The 24577-nt window shown below is 32.9% G+C and overlaps 2 protein-coding genes across 2 annotated transcripts in view; both read left to right on the top strand.

Annotated features, from left to right (window-relative positions):
* The window catches only part of LOC148283762 (uncharacterized), an 83450-nt gene that overhangs the window by 26160 nt on the left and 32713 nt on the right, over positions 1-24577 (top strand). The gene's annotated exons all lie outside the window — the stretch shown is intronic.
* Positions 18289-23143, top strand: LOC148283763 (uncharacterized). The gene is made up of 2 exons (XM_088243307.1): positions 18289-18398; positions 22170-23143. Exons 1-2 carry the CDS (start codon positions 18347-18349, stop codon positions 22817-22819), a joined length of 702 nt encoding a protein of 233 aa, XP_088099433.1. The 5' UTR covers positions 18289-18346; the 3' UTR covers positions 22820-23143.

The following is a 24577-nucleotide window of genomic DNA, read 5'->3' as shown; positions in this document are numbered from 1 at the left end:
TCAGCCGGTTAATGACAGTTATGGGGGACGCACGCGCGTAATATGAGCGGCATATTTGTGATTTTTAATTTATTTTGCAATAACATGGCTAAATTTTATGTTTTTTTGCATAAATTATGAACAATGATTTATTAAAAAGTATGTCTTTATGTTTTTTTTTTTCAAATGTTTAAACTTTAGAATATTCCATCTTTTACTAGTAGTAACACGATGTTACAACACCGCGCGCAAAGGGATTATTTACCACAGTCCTTTAAGAGTAAAATCTCATCCATTTGTACTGTGATGTATTTAATTAGATTATTTTGTGGAAAATCATTTAAAGTGTGAATTTGTATGACAGGGTTCCCAGAACGGCATATTTGTGTTACTCTGTAAAAGCCGGCTATTGCTTAAAACTATTGATGTGGAATGAGAATGGAATGGAATGAGAATTATTGGAGCGAAGGCGATACGGTTGGCAGGGCCATACACTTCGGATGCCTCCTGAGAGCTTTAACCGCGCTTGCCTACTTTACTAGGCATAAGGTTCTCGACGTCCAGGACGTCCACTGCTGACTGTTCGTCGGCAGCTTACGTCAGAACTTTGGAACGAGATCCTGACTTGGGGCTCTTTGTGGATACCATATGCTCCAACTATGGAGGGGACATGGGATGATGATGATGGAATGATATTGAAAAAAGAAATAAACTGAAACGAGGTTTTTTGATTGAAATTTGCCTTCATATTCCGATCACGTTTTTCGATTCCCTGGATTTATTTGGCGTATATCGTGTATTGCCAAAGTAAGTAATTAATATCCTTGTCCGGCTGATAGGGGACTGTTGTTCTGTAGCCGTTCTCTTTATACACAGTCAGCAGAATAGAAATATATTGAGGGGATAAATCCAACGGGTTCAACCCATTTACGTAGGTTTCCCAGACCCCTATCTCAGCGCGACGTAGAGAATTTTCGATGCTTGTCAATATCGTCAACATTTTACCATATTCTTCATTAATTTACGCCCACCCCCACGCAATAGTGCAAAAAAGACTATATTTTGAGTTTGCCAAAATTTTCGTAGACAAGGACTGGATTCAACTCCCTGGGGAGATGTTTATATTAACATATTACAACAGAGATGAAGAACATTTGAGAGAAGGTAATATAGAAATCTAGGCATCTACAGGGTTTATGACCTGTCAATGGCTGGTTTAAGTGGCCACTTTACACACTGTGTGACTTCACCATTCTGCCCATATTTGAACATTTATATTCTTTCAATTCTTTCTTCTGTTAATGTTTGTGAAGTTAAAGAGCTGAAAAGAGGTGAAATTCATCTAATGGAATTATTTCACCAACTCTCTCGAATTTCACCCGCATAAATAAAGGTTTCAGCTCTTTAACTTCACAAACATCAACAGATGAAAGAATTGAAGGAATATAGATGTTCAAATATGGGCAGAATGGCGAATGTTACACAGTGTGTAAAGTGGCCACTTAATACAATGTATAATAGTGTATAATAGTGATAAATAATAAAGATGTAAATAATGTGTTGAAAATATATATTAGAGTTTGTTTATCATAGAACTAAATAAATAAATAATATTTTTTTTTTTAAAAACAGCCATTATTACCTTCTTTTAAATGTTCTTCATCCCTGTTGTAATATGTTAATAAAAAAATACTAGATTATCCTTCAAAATATTAATTATCTTTATATATAAAATACTTCTGCAAGTGTGATGTCACTGAACTCCTAATAAGTCCTAAACGGCAGCGAAATGTAAATCTTTGCGCTGCGCGTTTTCGTAGATATTAAAATCTTCAATCGAATAATGTTAAAAAAAAGTTAGGAGCATATAAATATTTCATTTATCGATTTACCAGAGTTGCATTTGACAAGAATGCATTCACAAAAAAATGGAAGGATGCTGTTTTTTGTGCGTAAAAAAGTTTGTTTTTGAATTTTTACAAACAGCATTCGCTTTTTATCTATCCCAATAAAATTCTTACCTTACGCTCATTATAATTTCTACCCATTTATTTATTTTAAGTAGATTTTCATTAATGATAAAATAATATTAACTGACATTAATTTATTTAAAAATCGCATTCCTACCTAAAGTAGACCCCTTATGGTAGAAAAGCGGAGTTCGACATTTGTAAAAATAATTGTATTCTTGTAAATTAATTATTTTATGTTTCAAAATTCAACCATTAATCAGTACCTAAGAACCTAGTTAAACTCAATATTTGAATATTAATAATTTTTAGTTTTAGAATTAAATCATAAATATATACCTAGGTACCCGCTTATCAATGAATAAGCTTTTTCCATTTATCCGAACAGTTTTTGGACGCTTTCAAGACACAATCAGTCGTTTTTCTGTTTATTTATTTTGGTTTCGAATAAAATGTCAAGGTCACACCAAACCCGGCTGGCGGTTAAAAAATAACCGAATTCGGGTTGGGCATGAGTTCAAAATTGGACCCGGTGGAAAATTCTAATATCTAAAAAACGTTTGCAGAACCACCTAATAGCAGGCAAGCCAACATTCGGGCTGGACAACGTCTGTCGGTCTAGCTAGTAAAAGTTTAAAATGACAATGATTTTTTGAAACTAGATTATATAAGTGATTTAACAATTTTTGGTTGTGTTTGTTTATTTATATTTTGATTATTTACTTTTTACACATACGGCAAACCACATTTTAAGAAGGTGTAAGGTATTCTATCTGAAATCAATGTATCTCTTACCAGCTTTCCTGAAAAAAATATCCTGTACTTAAAGACAGAGACTATACTCTAATCTCATTTGAGGTAGTATCATACATGATAAATATAGCGCAGGAAATTGGTAAAATAAACCAAAGTAGGGAACAAAATGCCGAACACTCCTCTAGTGGAACGGCAGGCCTGTTGACTGCTGCCAACAGGCCGGCTTCTCCTGAAGAGTTTTAAGTGGTTTCCTCTCCACGTGAGCAAGTGCTGAGAAGTTCCTGATTAGCCCACATTAATATATCCCTCCTGATCCCAATAATAAAGATAAATTTTTAAAAAATTAATTGCAGAAAAATCCACTTTTTGAAATATAAACCTTGTATATTATAAGCAAGGTAAATAATAAAGCAACTCCCATATGAAAAATATAAAAAATCTCATTTGAAGAGAAACACTTGAAGATTAGGGCTAAACCTTAGATGTCTTTCTGAATACTCTACGCTGACGCACGATAATAAAAATATGTGTAATAAACGTATGTAAATAAAAACATATATTATACAATAGGGAAATACCGCTTTTAAAATAAAAATATATATTTGAAATATTTTTAAGTAATAAGAGTCTATGAAATAAATACTGTCCAGTTAAAAAATAAATTTTTGCTACTTATTTATTGACACTTTATATACATATACAATAAATATACATATAAGGGCGGGCATATTGCCTTAAGGCAATTTCTTCCTACCTACCCAAACCGTTCAGTTTGAGAAAATTATAAATACATGGACATATTGAATCTTACAATTTTACACAAAAATTAAAAGCAAAGATTAACAAAAATAATTATATGTATAAAAAAAAATAACACTTTACTATGAAGAGAGGAGAGGGGATGGGAAGGAAAGAAGAAGGATAAAGGAACAATTTAAATATTTAGATAGTGACATTTCAATCTCGACTTACTACTTATAAGTAGCATAAAAATTATTTTTAAATTTGTAATTTAAAATTCCCGCAAAAACGGTAATTGCATTGGCTACGCTCCTAATACGTCGTGAATCATGTTCATTATCAACTTTGTTCCAAACCATTCAAATTTTTATAAAACGAATCTTGACGTCACAACTATCAATGCCAAACATGTTGCGTTTTTCTTGTGACATATTTTTTGTATTTTTTTTTTATAGTTATATATGAAACCATTTCTCCACAATATCCATATCGATTTTGAAAACGCAATTAATTATTCTAATTCCATTTGATACATTTTTATCAGTATTATTATATTTCCCTGTTTACTTTTTCAATCAGTATTTACATTTTACAACAAAGGTGATAAACGTTTTATGGAAAGGAATATAGAAGTCAAGGCATGTACAGGGCTTATGACACATCATTTGCTTATTTAAGTAGCCTTTTTTGTGCCTTTTTTTGTCCCTTTTTGTGCCCTAAATTATGCAAAATGTTTTAACGTCCATATTCCTTAAATTTTTCCACCATTACAGCTCATTAGCCCTGAAATTGCCTAGACTTCTATATTCCCTCCCATAAAATGTTCTTTATCTCTGTTGTAATATATTAATACTTATAACTCTAGTTCACGTCTATAAAAATATACATCGACTCAAAATATTGTTAGTAATTTAATTATTTGCGAGTTTATAATATTTCGAACACAAAGTAAAAATAAATTGGTTTTCAATTCTCAGAAAGGGGCCAGCGGTCCATCGATTAATCATTGCTTTACAATAAACCATTTGAGCTCAAACATTACCTTGTCCTAGAGCGGCTCATTCGGCTTTTTCCGGAGTTTTCCGCCAGCTTACCGGACGTACCGAGCGGATAGGAGACAGAAAAATAGTATACGGACGGATGTACAATGTAATTGAAACTAACCACAGCTAACTTGATGTGAACACTGATGTTTCAAAGCGCACCCTGATCTCAAAAGGTATCTCTCAGAAGAAAATGCATTAAGGATTAAAATAAAAAATAGATTCAACCAATTTAAATTTAAAGAAATTATGTTGCATTATTTATGTTTAAAGCATTAACTTTGTGGTCAAGCGTTTTAACTAATGTTAGTAAATATTAGTAAATAATCACTTACCAAATTTTTAAGGCTACCGGTTTCGAGACGTACCCAACGTACACATATACTGTCATTGACAATTCATCCAATGATCCAATTTCTAACAAACACCCTGCCTTCAGTTCATGTTTAATCTATTGGGTAGTGACCCTTTATTGAAAATCATTTTGAAATTGAACTTTACACTATTAAATTTGATAAAAACAATACTTTTTAAATGTATTTCTGTTAAAAAATATATTTAAAAGTTTTATGAAACTAAAATATAATTACTTTTAGACCGGCAGATTGCGCCATTTCAAATTAAGACTAAACTTGGGTATCTGGGATCTCAATAAAGACTAAGTATTGAACTAAAAATGTTTGAAATAATTTAAAGATAATAAATTGAACCTGAAAGTGGCAGAAGCCAAATTTTAGTTTTTTGATTTTAAAAAGAAATACAAGCATTTTAAATCACATACATTTTTGTTCATTTTTCTTTATTTTTACTTTAAATTATGCCTTCGGTAATATGTTTAAAAAAAATAAATTGAAATACTATATTTTTTAAATATTTTAAATAGAATTGTATTTTTTTTTTTGAAAAGAAAAGATAATTCTGGTTGTTATATTCAAATCGATGGGAAGAGTGTTCTCCCAAAACTGTAGTAGGGTTCTTGTAAACGAATAAAATTGTGTAGCACTGATTACAAAGTATCATTTTTATAATAATTTTTAATGAAGTGTTACAAAGTGAACGCTGATTAAATAAAAAGTATTAATTTGTCGAGTGTTTGTGATTCGTGAAAAGTAAACAAATTTCTTTTTTCTAAACAAAGCATTGTTTCAACATTATGGTAAACGAAATAAAAAAAGAAATCCGAAGGGTAGCTTTTGTAGATTGTAGGTATAATAGTTATTGCCGGACATGTGGCTAACAGGCTGATCGCTAATTCCTGGACTCGTCACAGACGTACAGATGCCTGCATGGGACCAATAGATGGGTTCACACTGACCCATTTATTCAGACAGATAAGAAGTTTTATCGAGTACTCAGCCATTTTAAAGAATATAAATCCGTTCCACGTTCCTCCGATGGAGACAGAGTGAGAGATTGCTCTACTTTAAAATATGAATAATTACTATTTTGCAAACATACACATGCACTAGACTTTTCACTGATAATTTGGTACCTAGGTACTTGTTTGTAATTAAATGCCAAAACTAAAAATTGAAAATATTCAAATATTGAATTTAAGTAGGTACCTAGGTACTTCCAAAACATAAAATAAATATTTTTTCGAATATAGCATTATTTTTGCAAACGTCAAACTCCGGTCTTCTCATCAACAGAGGGGTGAACTTGTGTAAGAACACGATTTTTTTTATTTATTGAATTTAATGTTATTTAAGCATTACCAAAAATCCAATAAAAATAAATAGATAGGTTGAAATTGTAAGGAAATGAAGAAAAGAATCTGATTTATATCCACAAAAAATGTAAGCTGTTTGTATTGATTCAATAATACAATAAAAAAATACACACTGAAAAACAACATCCTTCCAATTTTTTTTGTATATGTATTCTCCTCAAATGCAACCCTGGTAGATCGATGAATAAAACATTTATCCTCCTTACTTCTTTTTTATATATTAAACTGAAGATTTTAACACCTACAAACACGCACAGCGCAAAGATCTATATTTCTCTGAAAACCGCACGTAAATCGGTTGAGCCGTTTAGGAGAAGTTCAGTGACATCACACGTACAAAGGAATTATATATAAAGATTTGCAAATAATGTCCAATGAGCATAAAGTTATGACGATACGACATACTTAAATGCAAAAAAAAAACCCTTTGTGTGTGGTTAGAAAGGTTCTATTTTTTTTTATCGCCGCCATAAGCAAATATTTAAAAAATAATAAAAACGCTTTATAACTATCCGGGATCAGTTGATATTTATTCATAATACTGGCGATTCTCACTTTTATATTTTTTTCTATAAATCCCTTCAAGTATCCCCATAAAACTAATGCGCCTTTTTATTAATATATTTTATGATCCGTCTTGGCATCGGATCGGCTGGAGAATAGATCCCAATCTATGAGACAGCCCATAATGGTAAAGAGAATTTTTGGTCGCCATAAATGTATAATGGAAAATATTTTTTGCTTCATTTAGCGTATTGATTTGGATTTTGGGAGTTCCATAAATTCATCACTTCAATAAATATTAGTAAAATATTTTTTATGTTCAATGTCTTAACTTTGTTTTTTTTTTATTTTTATTGAAAAATATTTTTTGACAAAATACATAAAGTTATAAATGTTTTGTATAAACATGGTTAATCATAATGTTTCTATCTCTCTAATAAAGTGAAAAACTCGTGCTTAGAGAGGGAGTTCGTTTTACATTAATTTTTATATTTATTTTATTTTATTTTTTATTTATTTACACCTTTTATCAAAAATACAATTTGAAGTTCACTTTGCCCAGCTAACAAGGGTACATACCCTGTTCTTAGCTAAACAATTACATTAGAATAGATGATCATAGTTAACAAATTAATAGAGAGCACAGACTAAAAAAATATTTTTTATTTTATTTTATTTTTTGCACCACAACAGGCCAGGAGGCCTAATTACAGTGGTGAATTACATCACAGAACACCCAGGCTTGAGAAGAATCACATTTATTTTTTGTGTTCTCATCGGGAATCGAACCCGGAACCTTCCGTCTGTGAGTCAAGCGTCTTGACCACTACACCACGGAGGCCGCCACTGCACCACGGAGGCCGCCGAATATAAACTTACTCGTATACACATTTTGATACATATACATTCACACATACACATATATACACATATATGTATTTATATACACACATTTATATACACATGTACATACACACACGTACAAACACCCATGCGCATACACATACATACATTAAAAAAACATAGACAATTTATTTATAATGCTAAACTTCATGGTTGCCATCTGTATTTATATATTTTAAAATTATACTTTATTTTCGACATCCTGTAAGAATCTCCAATCCGTGGCATGCATTGTCTTTTCTGACTCTCTACGACCAATGTCTTGAAAGAGCGAGGTCAACACCTTCCGCAGCTTGACAACACTCTCGTCTTTCCATGGTTCTGGCAAAAGGTTATAGACTTTTTTGCCTACGCAAAAGTGTTGTCTCGATGGCAGAACAGTGTTGACCCCTTCACTTAGTATCAGATCCCTATTAGAGTATCTTGTATTGTGGTTATGGTTGACGCTCGGGAAAATGTCTCTCTTTATGTGTGTAACCACTACCGTTCTCAATATATACTGTTGAATAATATTCAGTACTCTGAATTCTTTGAAGAGCAAGTCACTTGGGTAACGAAATGTTTTTTTTTCTAATTATTGAAATTAAAGATTTCTGTGCAATTGCTACAGGTTCATGGGGGGTTTTTGCGCAAGCTCCCCAACCATTTTGACCGTAAGTCAACACAGAATTTGCCAGTGCATGGTATAGGTGTTTAAGGTCCGGGACTTTAAGTATATTTCTAATTGGGATGAAAAAATGTATCAAGCGCTTAATTTTTGCAGTTATAATTTCAATCTGTTCATCCCACCTCAAATATTGTTAGAGGCATAATTGAGTATTTTATTAAAATTGAAATCTTAAATATTTCAACAGTTTAACTTTGATATTGCACCATCATATATTCACCCTGCTACCGGTGAGTGCGTCTACCGAGTGACTCTTCGATCTTCGCGACTTCCCTTCGTCACCACTTGGGGGCGTTGCAGGCACGATGATAACTAATACCACGTGATCCTAGCGTTCACAGCGCTACAAAATACCCATATAAGTTTATAGATTTTATTTTATTTACATTTTATTTTTACCATATAGAACAGATTCCTTAAAACTGATCATTATATACTAGAATATACACAATTTTCCACTGTATGGAGTTCGGAATAGGATAGGTCTGATGTGTTTTTTTAATTTATATTTAAATGTGGCCAAACAATTTGATATTTGTTAGTTAATATAAGTATTTAAACACTTACCGACGTTTTATGTCTACCGGTTTCGTGACACACCCGTCTCTTCGTCAGGCCACTCACCACACAAGTTTTTTTATAATGATTTGCTTTAAAGGTTTTTGTTGCCGGTAAAATATTTTGCGCTATGTAGCTGCAGGCTGTGTTGTAATTCAGCTCTTATTTGTAAACGATTTTGAAAAATAATCAGATACACGAAAATTAAATTTTTAAATTATGTAAATGGGAACTAGGCTTCATACCGTCCATGCGCTCTGTAGCTGCAAGACATGATGTAATCTAGCTCATATATATCAATTTCATTTTTTAGCATGAAGACTTTAAAAAAATAATCTTATGATCAATGTTTATTTTTGTAAATTTATTGATAATTTTAAGTTGCTAGAATTTCATTCGTCCATGCACTTTGAAGCTGCAAGATGATTAATAATCTAGCTTCAATAGATACATTTTATAAACTCTCAAATATTTGAATTTAGTAAATGGGGTCTAGAATTCCAACCGTCCATGCGCTCAGTAGCTGCAAGACTTGTTGTAATTTCTTATTGGGTTATTCTCTGCATTTAAATTAAGAATGTACTTTCCTCACCTTAAGTTTTGTCTCTGCATACGGGTATAAGACCCCATTAATTCAAAAACAAACTTTTTTTTATCTTAAAAATAACATCTTCTCAATTTTTTATTTTTTCAATTTTATTTATTTCAATTTTATTTATTCATATATACATGTACAATACAAAATGGAAAATCTTAATTCATGCATATGAAAATAATTAATATAATTATGTAAAATTAGGTACATAAAAAAAAATACTTAATCAAAAATAATATCGTTAAAGAGAATAATTTGTTAAAAAAGTAAAAGAATCTTGTAACGAACAACTCCCTCAGAGACGTGAAAAATTTCAATGTCCAAAGTAATATTGTTCAACATAGAGATAGCTCTTCCAACAGGCATAACCATTGGCAGGTTAGTCCTGTATATTGGAATGTGAAACAGTCTATGCTGACGCTGTCTACGGTCCGGAACATAAAAGCAAATACATACTTTCAGGGTTGTCAATAATACCGCGCAACAATCGAAAGAAGTGCGTAGTTAAATACACATTCCTTCTAGTCTTCAAAATGCTGTAACCAAGCATACCCTGGAGGAACTCAGTGGGATAAAGCCATGGATAATATGCATTCTCGTCAAACGTCTAACTTTTTGTTCTACTTAATAAATTGAAGATTTTAATAGCTACAAACATGCTCGTGGTAAAGATCTACATTTCGCTGAAGACCAAACGTAAATTGGTCCTGTAGTTAGGCATTCCATCAAGGGTACACAAACAAACATTGCCTTTTAAATATATAGATATTAGCGCGTTAGTACGTGAAGCATCAATAAATCAAATTCCATTTTCTTCGAGAAAAATCTAGATCGTACATGGCGAATGAAATAAAGACATCGTTTAATTTTCCACCATTAGCTAGGCTTCATTAGTTTCATTTCAAGTCATGGCCGTTTTTGATCAAAGAAATATAAAAATGAAAGGAATTATTTAAAAGTTCATGTAAAAAGCTCACGGTTTTTCTTAAACTTCAGTAAAATTTGTTTTTTTCTCTCCTTATTCTTTCCCCCAGTTCTGATTTGCATAATAATTAATTCTCCTCTGTGATATAAAAACAGGGTTAAATATTCATAATTTGTTTCCAGTTCTATTTGAATTACGTTTATAATGGATAAAATTCATTTCGTGTTTTTATTACTCTAGATTAATCAAGATTAAAATAGATTTTATGTTTGGTAAGGGTGATGATCAGATGGCTTTAGAGAAAACGATAGAAAAAGTAATGGATTAGTCTCAAATAATAGAGGCATTTTCCAAAAGTCACATATTTTTATATTGCCTCATGTGAAATTATGATTAATTTTTTTTTTAATTTAAGAAGATACACGTGAAAAGAAAATATTTAAAAAAAAATAATGAAACCCACTAAACCGCGAATTTTTTTAATTGAATTGAATTTACAATGTTATTTTGCTGTTTATTATTATGGCTTAACACGGGCACAGCCTAAAAAGCAATAATATGTTAGTGAATATAAATACAAATGTAATTTAAACTAATACATTTATTAAGCTAATTTATTAGCTTAAACTTGTAATAGTTAGAATTAAATAGATGGTTACGCATTTTGAATAAATCGATGTTCCGTCTATATATTAACGAAAGAAAAATGCAGAAATATTTTTCTTAATAAAAACAAAAACACAAACATTATTTTCTACCTTCTTTCCACAAATCCAATATTTACTAAATACTCCACCCTGATGCTGCAAAAACAATTTTAAATTAATACAACTTTCGGTCAAAGAGGATTGGCCTACTACTCGGTTAAAGTGTACAATCTACTTCCATTATCCATAAAGACAATTAGTAAGTACGCACAATAGAAAATTGCTATTAAGAAATGGATAGAGGAGGTGGGTTGCGCACGGATCGATGAGTGGATCAAGTCAAAAAGGTACAAATTTGTGTACTGTTTATGAAATTTTGTCTACATGTCTATGTAAATTGGTTATGTTTTTTATGATTATTTTAGTTTATATTGCTTATTATGTTGATGATAATAATATTAATTACGTTTTTATTTTATTATTATGTTAACTTTGTTAAATAACTAATTTTAGGCATGTTTTAATTATTGTAAAATGTTTACCTCGGCACGGAACACCCCAACACGCCTTTTTTTTTTATACATAATTATGTAAAAAAAAATACAAACATTGTAAAATTTAAAAAAAAATAAAAATCTAATTACCTTAAAACGCTTTTTGGCCATTAAAAAATACGAACACACAATGAACATTTGTGTATTTATTACCAGAAAAAGACATGTTAAATTACTCTGGTTTAACCTCACCTGGAAGATGACTCTATTATAATATTTTATATAAGTGTAAATACTCGTATAAGTTTTGTATGTTTTTGTCCAAATAAACAGAACAAGAGGAGACAGCAAAGACAATATAGGGAGCATTCTTGATACTACCGTTGGATCTGTATTTCGTGAATGCAAAATTACGTACGTCTTATTGTGGGAATATTCTTTTGTTCGGTTAGTCCGAAAGAAAGTTGAAATAGAAAAAAGAAAATAACGCTTTACGTATTTATTTATTTTTGCCTTATTTTACAATACGCCCAAGGGGCATTTACAAAAAATATACAGGTAAGTACAAACATAGTCTGTAGTAATTTTAAAACTAAATAACACTTTTTTTGGATACATGTAGAAACAATCAAAACATGCTGCAATGCAAAATAAAAGGTGAAACTTTGCATAGTAAAAAATAAATAAAAAAAATGATCTAAGAAAAATGTTAGAATTTAAAAGCAAAATGTAAATAACTTGTCAAGAATTTAAGCAAAAAAATGGTTTTAAGACATTTATTTTAAAAACATATAATAAAAATTAGTTTGCAGTAAGAATATATAAGATAACTAGCAGACCCGACAGACGTTGTCCTACCCGAATGTTGGCTAGCCTGCTATTAGCTAGGAAAAATACTTTTCATTGATAAGTAGGTACCAAGGTACTTTTTTGTGATTAAATTCCAAAACTAAAAATTATTCAAACTCAATTATTGAATTTAAGTAGGTACCGAGGTACTTGTTTTTGGTTGAATTCCGAAACATTAAATAAATATTTTTTCAAATATGGCATTCTTTTTGCAAACGTCAATCTCCGGTCTTTTCACCAACAGTGGGGTGTACTTATGCAGGAAAACGATTTAAAAAAATGTATCGAATTTCGTATTATTTTAATATTACCGGAAATCTAGTAAAAAGAAATAAATGGGTAGAAATTATAAGGAATTTAAGGAAAGGATCTGATTAAGATCCACAAAAACAAATGCTGTTAATGGACATTAAAACCAAACTTTATTTAGACACAAAAAAAACAACATCATTCCATTTCTTTGTAAATGCATTTTCCTTGAATCGGTAAATCGATAAATCGATGAATAAAACATTTATTTCTCTTACTTCTTCTTTACATATAAGATTGAAGATTTTAATATCTACAAACACGCAGAGCGCAAAGATCTATATTTCTCTGAAAACCGCAAGTAAATCGGTGAAGCCGTTTAGAAGGAGTTCAGTGACGCACGTGATCACACGTACAGAAGAATTATATATTAAGATAATATAGTATATGGTACATAAAAATATTTGATAAATTAATTTCAGAAAGAGATAATATAATAATATTACACATCAAAAACAGAGAAAAAATTCATCGAAACATCAGTACAAATGATTAGGTCGATGGTAACTTAATTATGAAACATAGGATATTACCGTCGGCGTCGGAATTAGTGAGTTGAGTCCAGTGCGGTGTTTCCAAGTGTATTCGGAGAGGTTTGCGCAAGTCGTAGATCGTATACTCGATCACTAAAATTACCCACTGGCAGCGCTGTGACGTCATCTCGCAACCCCTCTCCGCTCGCGACTATTTCCGGTAGTCAATAAAACGGGCAATAAAATAAGGGTTAACTTTGCTGCATTGGTGCTAATAAAGACAATGTTGTTTTTTTATTTCTAATGATTTTAAAAAAAATCTTTCGTTTCTTTACTCTTCATCAGACTAGTCTTAACTTTTAATAAACAATATTACTAATTCTATCCATATGTATTTTGATGGAAATCTATATGTTTTTTGATCCAAATACTGGAAAAAAGGCTAAAAAAAGTTTTTTTTCAAACAAACTATCTTGCCGTTTTCCCGTAGAGGTAGGCAGAGAGAATAGAACGCCATATCACTGTTTCAACGCAGCACCTCTTTCTTGATTCTGTCGATAATGGTTGAAAAATACAAGAATGTAAGGAAATTAAGAAATTACGATTCTTACGAACATCTTTTTATAATATTATTTGAAAATGAAGGTTGCGGAAACAATTTTAAAACTTTGAACAAAGAAATCACCCTTTGAACTTTAGCTGAATCACACTTTTGACGGTATACGTGCAACTGACTTTTTGTTTCAAGTTTTACGGAAAACTTTTACCCCGGTGGCAACTTTTTAAAATAAATTAAAATGCTAGTACGTACATAATATAATAAACTGATAGCCGAGTGACAACATGTGATTATCAGTGTGTAGCAGATCGTCTCTATTGGAAATTATAGGGTTAAATGTGTCCGTGCGTATATATAAATATATATTTAAGACGGTGTGAATATATATATATGTAATTTTCAAAACCTATTTACGATTTATATTTACTATTTGATTTGTAGTGAACTCTTTTGTTGGAATGAAATGGTTAGTTTGGCTGACCGTGGTTTTTTTGTAAGGTTGCGTGAAATTGAATGAAAGATTCACTTACATTGTTCTGAAATTTAATAGAGAATATGATGAATACAAGATAATACAAATAATGATTACAATCAATACAAAACTGAAAAATTAATGGTGACGCGAATTGATATTATGCCGTTACTTTAAAGTCTTAGAGAGAGAGAGTAAAAAGCTAATGGAACCGAAGCCGACACGGGACACGGAGATTCTGTTGAGCTTCGATGGTGTCGATGTCCAGCAGTTTCGGTGTGCCTTATGCGGAGTTGTTAGCGGTAAAAATACAGTGTGAGTGCATACCTATAGATTAAATACAAGCACTTGTGCTCTTTTTAAATGCAGCAATATTATTTACGCTAGCATACCATGTTAGACAATTGAAGAATCTTTGTATATCCAACTGGTAATGATCGGTAGCTATTGTGGTTGCTGAATTTATAAGTCTCATTCTGCATTTCTTATTCGTCTTGTAAAACGTAATAAATGTAATAAATATAATTTCATTTGGTTTCTTTACCAACATTTCACTTTGCTACTTTTGCTAAGTTTGTTAGCTTAATATATTTATTTATGCATTCGCTCTTAATATATTTGCATGGAACTTCGAGAGAATAAATCTACTTAGCATAAATTTGAGCCAAGGCAACTGGTTAAATCTGCAGGTTGTACACTTTACAGTTAAATTTAATTTGTTTCAACAAAGATGAAGAACATTTTTAAGAAAGGAAAATAGACGTCATCAGCTTGTTTGATTTATAACTACGTTGTTTTTGGTATATAAATAATTAAAAATATAAAAAGAACGGAAAAGAGGAGGGACTAAAAACATTAAATACTTGGTACACTTCCATTTATTTGTTCGACCAATTAGCGCTTTTACCCTCTAATAAACATCTTCAAACTGATGAATATTACATATTGTAAAGATATTTTATATAAATTATATATTATTTTGAGTGTAAGTACATTTAAAAATAAGTTGAAAGAGATACAATACGTAATATTTCAATAAAACAGAGTGGGAACAATTATTGAAACATGTGTTGGATGTGTACTGTGAGAAAGAATTGTATTCTTAGAAAATATATATTGTTTAATTACAATGTACAGAGTCTAACAAAGGAGAATAATGAAGGACATAACAATGATAATCCGCCAAGAATAGTCAATAAATAATTTAAATAAAATAAAATAAATTGTTTTTTAGGCATAATTTAATCTTTAACATACCGTGTGAAAAAACTCCCTCAAGTCATTGTCTTAGGTTAATCTTAGGTAACTTGAGGTTAGAAAATGATTGCCTGATGGTTACTGTCTCTTTTCATTGTATTAAACTTATAAATATGTGTGTGTTGCTAAGCGATCTAATTAGGTTACGTGTCTATCTATGAATTAAATGTTTTATTTATTCGTCTCAGAGTACTCGATATTTTGTCATTTTTGGAATTCCAAATGGAAAATATATTTTATTGAAAATTATCTAATATCAAAAAAACATGTGTTCTTAAGTGTTAAACTTTATGGCGTTGAAACTTTTTTGGTGGTAGACAGGATATAATTTCACAATCGAGCTGCATGGACACTATATGAGTGAGGAGAGAATGAAGAATTGGGAATAGAAATGGAAGAGGGTGGATTGAAAAAAGGAATGATCATTGATGACATGATCAGACTTGATATTTTTATTAACCTGATCATTTCAAAATTAATGCGAATCGTGGCGCTTCACTTCTCGAACAGCAAAATACTGAGTTTTGAGAATAAGTGTATCAGAATAATCTCGGATGTGTGGTGGTTTGACTTTGTGCGGAATCAAGTAGTAAGAGAATGGACGCAGCAAACTCCGGTAAAAAACTGTCGCTAAGCGGAGGCGATACAGTTGCTTGGCCATGTACTGCGGATGCCTCCTGCTTAACCACGCTTGCCTACTTTACAAGTCAGGTTTGCGTCGCGTAGTTTTGACATGAACTGCCGACGAACCGTCAACAGTGGACGTCCAGGACGTCGAGAACCTGATGAACTGTTAATTCATCAGGTTCTCGACGTCCTGTGCCTTAGATCTTTACCAACGCTTCTGCATCGTGACTCCAGGTTATGTCATTTGACACTGAAAAGGGAGCATTGCGAAGGCTTGGCACAGAGTGGTACATCGTACTAAAATAAACGTAATATCTACATAATTTGTAGTAACGACTAGATAAAATTAAAATTAAAACAGCAAATTATGGATGTTATCAGTAATATGCCATTTTACTACAATTATGCAAATTACATGCGAACTCGTTTCGTGCCTCAATTAAAATTTAATTATTTGAAGACATATTTCATTTTTCTTCAAATACTGAGATGTTTTTTTTCTCCTTAATTCTATTCGTGTTTTCCATTCTTCTTCTTCTTAAGCCTTGTTCACTCCAATGCTGGAAATAGGCCTTTTCTAAACTTTTTCACTCCTTTTATCCCCCGTTATTTTTATACATGCTATAGTTTCTATCAAGGCAATTGCCGTTAACACATCTTTTTTGGCATTTCAACACCTCTTTTGATGCATGGTTTCCACTTTAATATCTATAATATTTTTTTCTAGCCAAGTGTCCCACCCACTGCTTTTTTTTTGTACGATTCATGATATCTACGACTCCGGTTCAGCATCTGATTCCTTTTTTATTTTATAATATCTCTTAAAAATACACCGAGCATCAGTCTTTCCATGGATCGCTGCGTGGATTCCAATTTTTGGCAACTATACTGTATTACAGATAAGGTTTCTAATCGATGTGTCATCACTGGCAAAATACACGGCTCAAAGACTTGAATTTTAAAAATTTACTTTAACTTGCTTTAAGCCGTCCAACTTAGCTATATTCGTCTTGACAATTCCGTTGTTTGATTTTTTTGATTTTTTTATATGGGAGTTGCTTCATTATTTACTTTACTTTTAATAAACAAGGTTTATATTTTAAAAGTGGATTTTCTGCAATTATTTTTTTAAAATTTATCTAAACTGTTGGGATCAGAAGGGATATATAAATGTATATCCCTCCTAATTCGGTGTTTGGTTGTCCTGACCAAGGTTGACTCTGTGTCTTATATATAAAGTAAAATAGCTGAAACCTTTTTCATGTGGATAAGATTCATCGTGCTGTGCCAATACTCCACTTTTTAACTCCACAAAAGACAACAAATGGAAGAGTTGTGAGAATGTGGATGTTCAAATTTAAGCAGAATGTTAAATGATACACAGTGTGTCAAATGGCCACTTAAACTAAAAAAAACCCTTTAAATACCCTATCTTCTCAGAAATGTTTTTGCAACAAATTTAGAAAACCGATGTTTTGATTATGTCAATTTTTTTTTAGAAATAAACTGGATTAATTAAAAACCCTATAGGAATCGGTAAATATTAACATATTGAAACAGAGATAGAGAACATTTTAGAGAGGGGAATAAAACTCTTTAACTCTCCAACTCCTTAACTTCACAAACATTAACTGATGAAAAAATTGAAGGAATCTTGATGTTTAAATATAGGCAAAATTGTGAATGTTACACAGCGTGTAAAATAGCTACTTAGACCAAACAATGACAGATCATAAGTCTTTTAGATGCCTGGACTTCTATATTCCATTCCTTTAAATGTTATACATCTCTGATGTAATACGTAAATTTGAAAAAAACATTATTTTCAGCGAAGTATTGATTTAAAACGGTGTTTTAAAACTAGAATATTTCATAGCCCCTGGATGGGTACCTGAACCGTAAGACCGTAAGAAGATGATCATCTTTCTTTCATATAACAAAATTAATCAAGTTACGCTGCTTTGGTGTACGAATGCAGCGCCCTATGCGCCATTTGGTGCAGAAAGGGAATGGTGATAATGATACTATGCGTTTATTTTAATGTCTGCTAATGTCGTGCGCGTGCTCACATTTTGAAAAAATGCTTATAGATAAAATTGTTAAAGTTTATTTTGTAATAGCCGTCATTAGCCAATTATGAGCACTTATTTCGCTTTATCGCATACTTTATATTGGTATAAAAGGTTTGTGTTTCATGAACTTTATTAATTATCATCCACGATTCGGAGTCAAGCAGTTACAGGTGTAACTAAAATTATAAGTGAAAATAAATACTACAAACTTAAAATGGCTAAGTTAGTTATTTTAATAATAGTCCTCACAGCTATTTTCTACCAAGGTAAATCAAGTCATAATGAAAATTTATTTACGTATCTTATAACTTGTAATCGAGTACTGAGTTTAACTTTAAGAAGCTTATCAAAATTAATATTATTTTCAACAAAAACCTCAAGGATTTATTTGAATTTATTATTACATGTACACAAGAACCGTTTTGTACATGATTTCTTAATAACACAGTCATCATATTTATCTTGTAGTAGATCCGAGATCTGTTCAGTAAAAAGACTTGTCTTGGAATACCAAACTCCAACTATCTCGCCACCTCTTTGAAGGTCTTCCAGCTTGGCTCTTCCACGTGTGGAAGTCTGTTGGTATCTATTCTCTCTACGTGGTCACTCCAGAATCGTCGCCTTTTCCTGACCCACCTCACGATGCATTACATGTTGCAAGGTTCACGTTTGACAATTTTTAATCCTGTCCCTCAGCGTCTTGAATAGTGCGCAATGTCTTCATTTCTACAGTTATAAGAGGTGCTTTTGTTTTTCTTGTGTCGGCTCTTGATTCAATTTTGGATGTCATTATCGTCCAGATACAAGATTTATAGATGCCCACTTTGTCTTTCTACAGGCATATGATTATTTTTTTAGACGAAGTATTGTAAACATCTTTATATAGCCGCGACTTCATTGTAGAAATCTTTTTAATTAAAGACTTTCAGTCCAAAGTATCTGAATCTTGACACCTGCTCGATGGGTTTATTCTCAATCATCAATCTGCACTTTATCTGGTATTTTTTTATTGTCATACTTGTTGTTTTGTTGATAGAAATTGTCATATTATATAATTTTGAACTCTGGTTAAACATGTGCAGCAATCGTGGTAGATCATTCTCAGATTTTGCTTCAAGTGTGGCGTCATCTGCATAGAATCTGATGTTGATTTTTAGTGTTCTTCGCAGTTTCAATCCTGGGGATTGGTTTGCAACAAAGTCCCGCATCTCGCCTTTTACTGGGCTCTTTGCTCTGTAGCCCTCTTCATCTCAATTTTAAATCCTCGCACACTTGTTCTAAATACTCGCGCCCTTTAGGATTTCTCCCCTAGCTCTTCCCTCTATTATGTCATGCATGAGACCCTTATGGCGCATAATGTGACCGACCAATTGGGTTCACCTTTCTGAGATGGTTTTGACAAGGTGTCTCCCTTCTTTGATTCTACTGAGAACTTCGTCATTAGAGATGTGGTCTCTCCAGGGAATTTCTAAAATTCTTCTGTAGCACCACACCTCAAAGACCTCTAGTATTTTTTTATCTCTTTCGGTAGGGCATCATGTCTCACAACCTAACATCAATATGCTCCATCCATATGTTCTGGCAAGTTTATTGCGGAGTATAGGGTTATGTTGGTTTTTATTGACACTGAATATATAAATACTAAAAAAAAAACCAATAATAGTTCAACAGAGCGTTATAGTAATATTATTATACTATTCGTTCAATGAATGCTTTACATCGCTATTTTACTTTCATTCTGAGAGAATAATTAATGATAGTAAATAATCTTTGGTAAGATTTTTGATGTCTATAAATATATTAAAATAGAGATGAAGAACAATTTACTAAAGGGAATATAGACGTCATGTAATTAATTTTGTAATGTATTTTTTTTAATATTTCTACAGACATACATTATTCGATTAAAATTATTTATTGACAAATTCTGATGAAATTTTGTTGTAATGATGTAAAAACATATACTTACCTATAAGTTACTAATTAAAAATATTTAGTTTACTTTCACTTATTTTTTTGACCAATTAGCGTTTTCACTCTCTAATAGGCATCTTAAGACTGGTCTGAAACTCTAATGGAAAATATCTCCAGTCTGAAGATGCCCATTAGAGGGTAAAAGCCCTTATTAGTCGAAAAAAACAAGTGGAAGTGTTTCAAGTATTTTAAATTAGTAACTTATATGCAAATATAAGTTATTACATCATTTATAAAGATATATATTGCAAAAAAAACATATTCCTAACTCCATAAGGCCAAGCGCCCTGCGTTGAGTTGTGATGCAACATAATGGAAAGTGGAAGCATGCATATTATTAAAGAATATTAAATATTAAAATGATTATATTAACGTAAATTTTAATTAACATCTGGACAAGACGCTTAATACGAGTAGTATTTAAATATATGAAATATCTCGCAGCGGTCTCTTCCCTCGACAAAATCCAAACTTGTACACTTTTCCTAAAAATGGCTTTCGTTTTGGAGAACTTAATATATTCACTCAGGACATTGAATGCTCTTGGGGACACTAAAGAGAAATTTATCTGAGTGAAAGTCGTACGTGTTTTCAGTATTAAATAATTCAAATCGCAGGAATATTTTTTGTACCTGCACGACCAGAATTGTATTATTGACTCTTTTAACCTTTTATTTATGACAAAATACAAGGTATTTAAACTAAACATATTACATTTTATTACATATTTTATTTGTACGAAATATTCCCAATCAGCAAAAGTGCTGGTATGAGGATATATTATATTTAATAACGCACTAGTTTAAATAAAAAATCAATAAAATAACATCACATATCAATCGTCACACCTTTAACATACTATGTGAAAAAACTTCCTAAAGTCCCTGAGTGGTAACCTAAGGTAACCCATACTAAATTCATTTTTCTTAGCCTTCAAAGTAAAATAATTGTGAAATAACATTCACATACTCTTAAATTACAACCTTCAAAAAAAGACTCATGTCTATTACCTACTACTACTACTACCATCACGCCATTTCCCCGTAGGGGTAGGCAGAGAAAATGGACCGCCATACACGTATATGCTGGCATATAATCTTAGCTTCTTCCACATTCATACATCTTGTCATACATGTCCTTCGGTTCTGTCTGCTTTGACATGATCAGACTTAAAATTTTATTTTCTTTTATCGTGCCATGTCTTCTTTGGTCATCCTCGTCTCACGTTTTCGTTCATTTTCGCCATATATACTTTTTGTGCCATTCTTTCGTCGTCCATTTGTTCTAGGTGACCAAACCATCTCAGAGACGCTTTCTTAATCTTATCAGTTAAACTTGACTAAGATTTACACTCTCGCCTGATTTTATCATTCGCAGATGCGAACTGAGTTCTGTCATGCATTGATTTCCCACACATTTGTCTAAGAGATCGCGTTTCAACCGCGTTCAATCGGTTATCATCCTTCCTCTGCCAGTTCCATGTTTCACTTCCTCACATTAGTGTTGGGACTAAAACTCTGTTGCGCACTGCCAGTTTAGCTCCATTACCTTCATAAATTAAAACCATCTATCAGATGGGAAATGATCATGGTCTCACCGTGCAACATTCATCATTCTGCCTACCTTCAAACAGATGTATTCTTTCAATTCTTTCACCTGTTAAATTTCTATAAAATGTTCTTCATTTCTGTTGTAGTATATTAAAATCAATAACGCACAATTGGGTTGAATCCAGTAGTTGCGTACAAAAATTTGAAAGATAAAAATATTGTTAAAAACACCAGCTGGTCCAAGAAGAAGTATAAAAATTGAAAAGCATTGCCTACTCTGTAGGAGAAATAATTCAAAATACCTACGCTGTGGTTTTAAATGCCTAGACTCCCATATTCCCTATTTTAATTTTTCCTTTCTTCGTTGCAATAAGGAGGTTTTTTTCTCTTCATGGTAATGTTTGTAAAAAAAATGTCATAGATTGTACCTATTTATTGTAAACTCAATCAATTTCAATAAATTGTTCGTTCGGTTAATATTTCCAAAAAAGTTAATTTATTTCATTTTCAAAGACCATGTGCTGGCCTATCGAGTGGCGAGGTCTCCGCAAAATCCACCTTCAGCACCAGCGGCCCCGGCCGCTCCGGGCGCCCCGGCCGCTCCAGCAGCCCCCGCCGCCCCGGAAGGACCGTCCGCTCCCGACGCGCCGGCCGCTCCGGAAGGACCCGCCGCGCCCTCCGCCCCAGAAGGACCGTCCGCCCCGGACGCGCCGGCCGCCCCGGAAGGTCCCGCTCCCCCATCCGCCCCGGACGCACCCGCCGCCCCGGAAGGCCCATCTGCTCCTGAAGGTCCCGCTCCTCCATCCGCTCCGGACGCACCGGGCGCCCCGGAAGGGCCCGCTCCTCCTTCCGCTCCAGATGCACCAGCCGCTCCAGAAGGGCCCTCTGCTCCCGATGCACCGGCCGCTCCAGAAGGGCCCTCCGCTCCGGACGCACCAGCCGCTCCGGAAGGACCCGCTCCTCCTTCCGCTCCAGATGCGCCCGCCGCTCCCGAAGGACCTTCTGCTCCGGATGCGCCCGCTGCTCCCGAAGGACCTTCTGCTCCGGATGCGCCCGCTGCTCCCGAAGGACCTTCTGCTCCAGATGCGCCCGCCGCTCCCGAAGGGCCTTCTGCTCCAGATGCGCCAGCGGCGCCCGATGCTCCATCCGGTGGATCGAGATAAATACAAAAGCAAGAACGATGTTCATTATATGGATTTCTTATTTCTCAACCGATTTGTTTTTTCAACAGTTACGTCTTTGTACAATCTCATCTTTGTTCATTTGTGTTTGAACAATAATACTTATTTTGTATAATTTTATTCGTCAAATACACTTTCAACTAGTAAAAGTTCATTTATTATTTTAACACTGACAATACCTTATTTATTTATTTATATCAAATTAATTCAATCTCCAAGAAATAACCAGTGAATGTTAAAACATTTTACGAGAAAATATTTTTGTAAATGTGTTTTGCTAAAAATGTTGGTAAACACGATTTTTAACAGTACTAAAATTAAATATTTTATTAATTCTATTGCGTATTTCTATTTGGTTTCAACTAGAGTTTTAAAGATTTGCATATCCAACACATTTTTCATTTCATTAAATCGGGTTGTGGTCCCGTGGCTAGTGCTGCGGACTCGCGGATCAGAGGTCCGAGTTTCGAACCCCTCTCTACCCTAACTTGATTTCCATTTTCTAATAGTGAGTTATTTACCCCTCGTTGAAAATGGCCACCAAATTATCAGAACGCTAATATTTCTTTTTTTTTTAATATTTAAAAAAAAAAACATTTAAAAAAAACAAATGTTTAATTTTGAATTTATTTTTGGAACACTAGCCACACACATTCAAACACGCAATAAAACTGGCATTGTCAATGCTGTATCAATGGAATGATTGTGACGGTTTCAATTCTCCCGATCGGACTTGTTTCTTCCGGTCAACTAACAAACCAATGAACTAACATACCCCATCGCCATCAGAATCGGGAAAATTAGATTAAAGCGACGGCGATAGGAGCATTTAAAGTAATAAATGTAAATTCTAAAGAACAGTAAAAAAAAGTTTTAAAGTTATGTTTTCACAGAGTTTTAGAAAAAATAGAAAATGATTTTGCAATTTGCGAATCAGAAAAGAGGCTACCAGACGTTCAAAATGGATCCGGGTAAGTGGGGGTAAGCTTTCAATGTAGATGGAAGAATTTATGGAATATAGATCTTCAAGCATAGACATAATTATGAATGTTGCACAGTGTGTAAAGTGGCTACTTAAATCAACCAATGACAAGTTATAACCCCTGTTTATTTCTACGTTCCCTTGTCCAAAACCCTCTCCTCTCTGTTGTCATATTATTTTGTAGGTATTTAGTTTCAAATAACGTATTTCGTAAACATGGGGTAAAGCAAGCAAAGAGTGCGCATTTAAAAACTTTTTATTTTAATTAACTTTGTAATGTAAAAACCTATAAACAATTATAATAATCATCAGCGTTCTTCCCTTTCCGCACCTAATGGTGCATAGGGCATTGCGTCGGAACACTAATCGCATCGTATTTTAATTTTTTTTTGTTACATTAAGGTAAGATTATCAGTTTTACACTTCAAGTACCAGTCCGGGGACTATAAAATACCCTAGTGTGAAAACACCCTTATAAATAAATATTTCATATTAACCCTGTTGGGAATCAAACTCGAGACATCTTGAATGCTAGGCAAACGCGCTGACTACACAAGGCCGACAATAATAAATAAAAAATATTTAAAAAATCACATAAAAATACAACATTTTCGGAAACAAAATAATATGTGGTGAATAAGTGAACAACACCGTAAGTGTAAAAATATAAATATATAAATAGAAAAGTTCCATATTCTGTCCTACTATACGAGGTAAGAGTACGCACTCCCATGTTTTCGTTCAAGGTAAGAGTGCGC

This window comes from Micrasema longulum, unplaced genomic scaffold (genome assembly GCF_059751315.1).
Source record: "Micrasema longulum isolate JH-2025_06_02 unplaced genomic scaffold, ASM5975131v1 h1tg000201l, whole genome shotgun sequence".
In the NCBI taxonomy this organism is placed as follows: Eukaryota; Metazoa; Arthropoda; class Insecta; order Trichoptera; family Brachycentridae; genus Micrasema; species Micrasema longulum.
The sequence above is the reverse complement of the archived record's forward strand: the minus strand, read 5'-3'. Positions and strand labels throughout refer to the sequence as shown.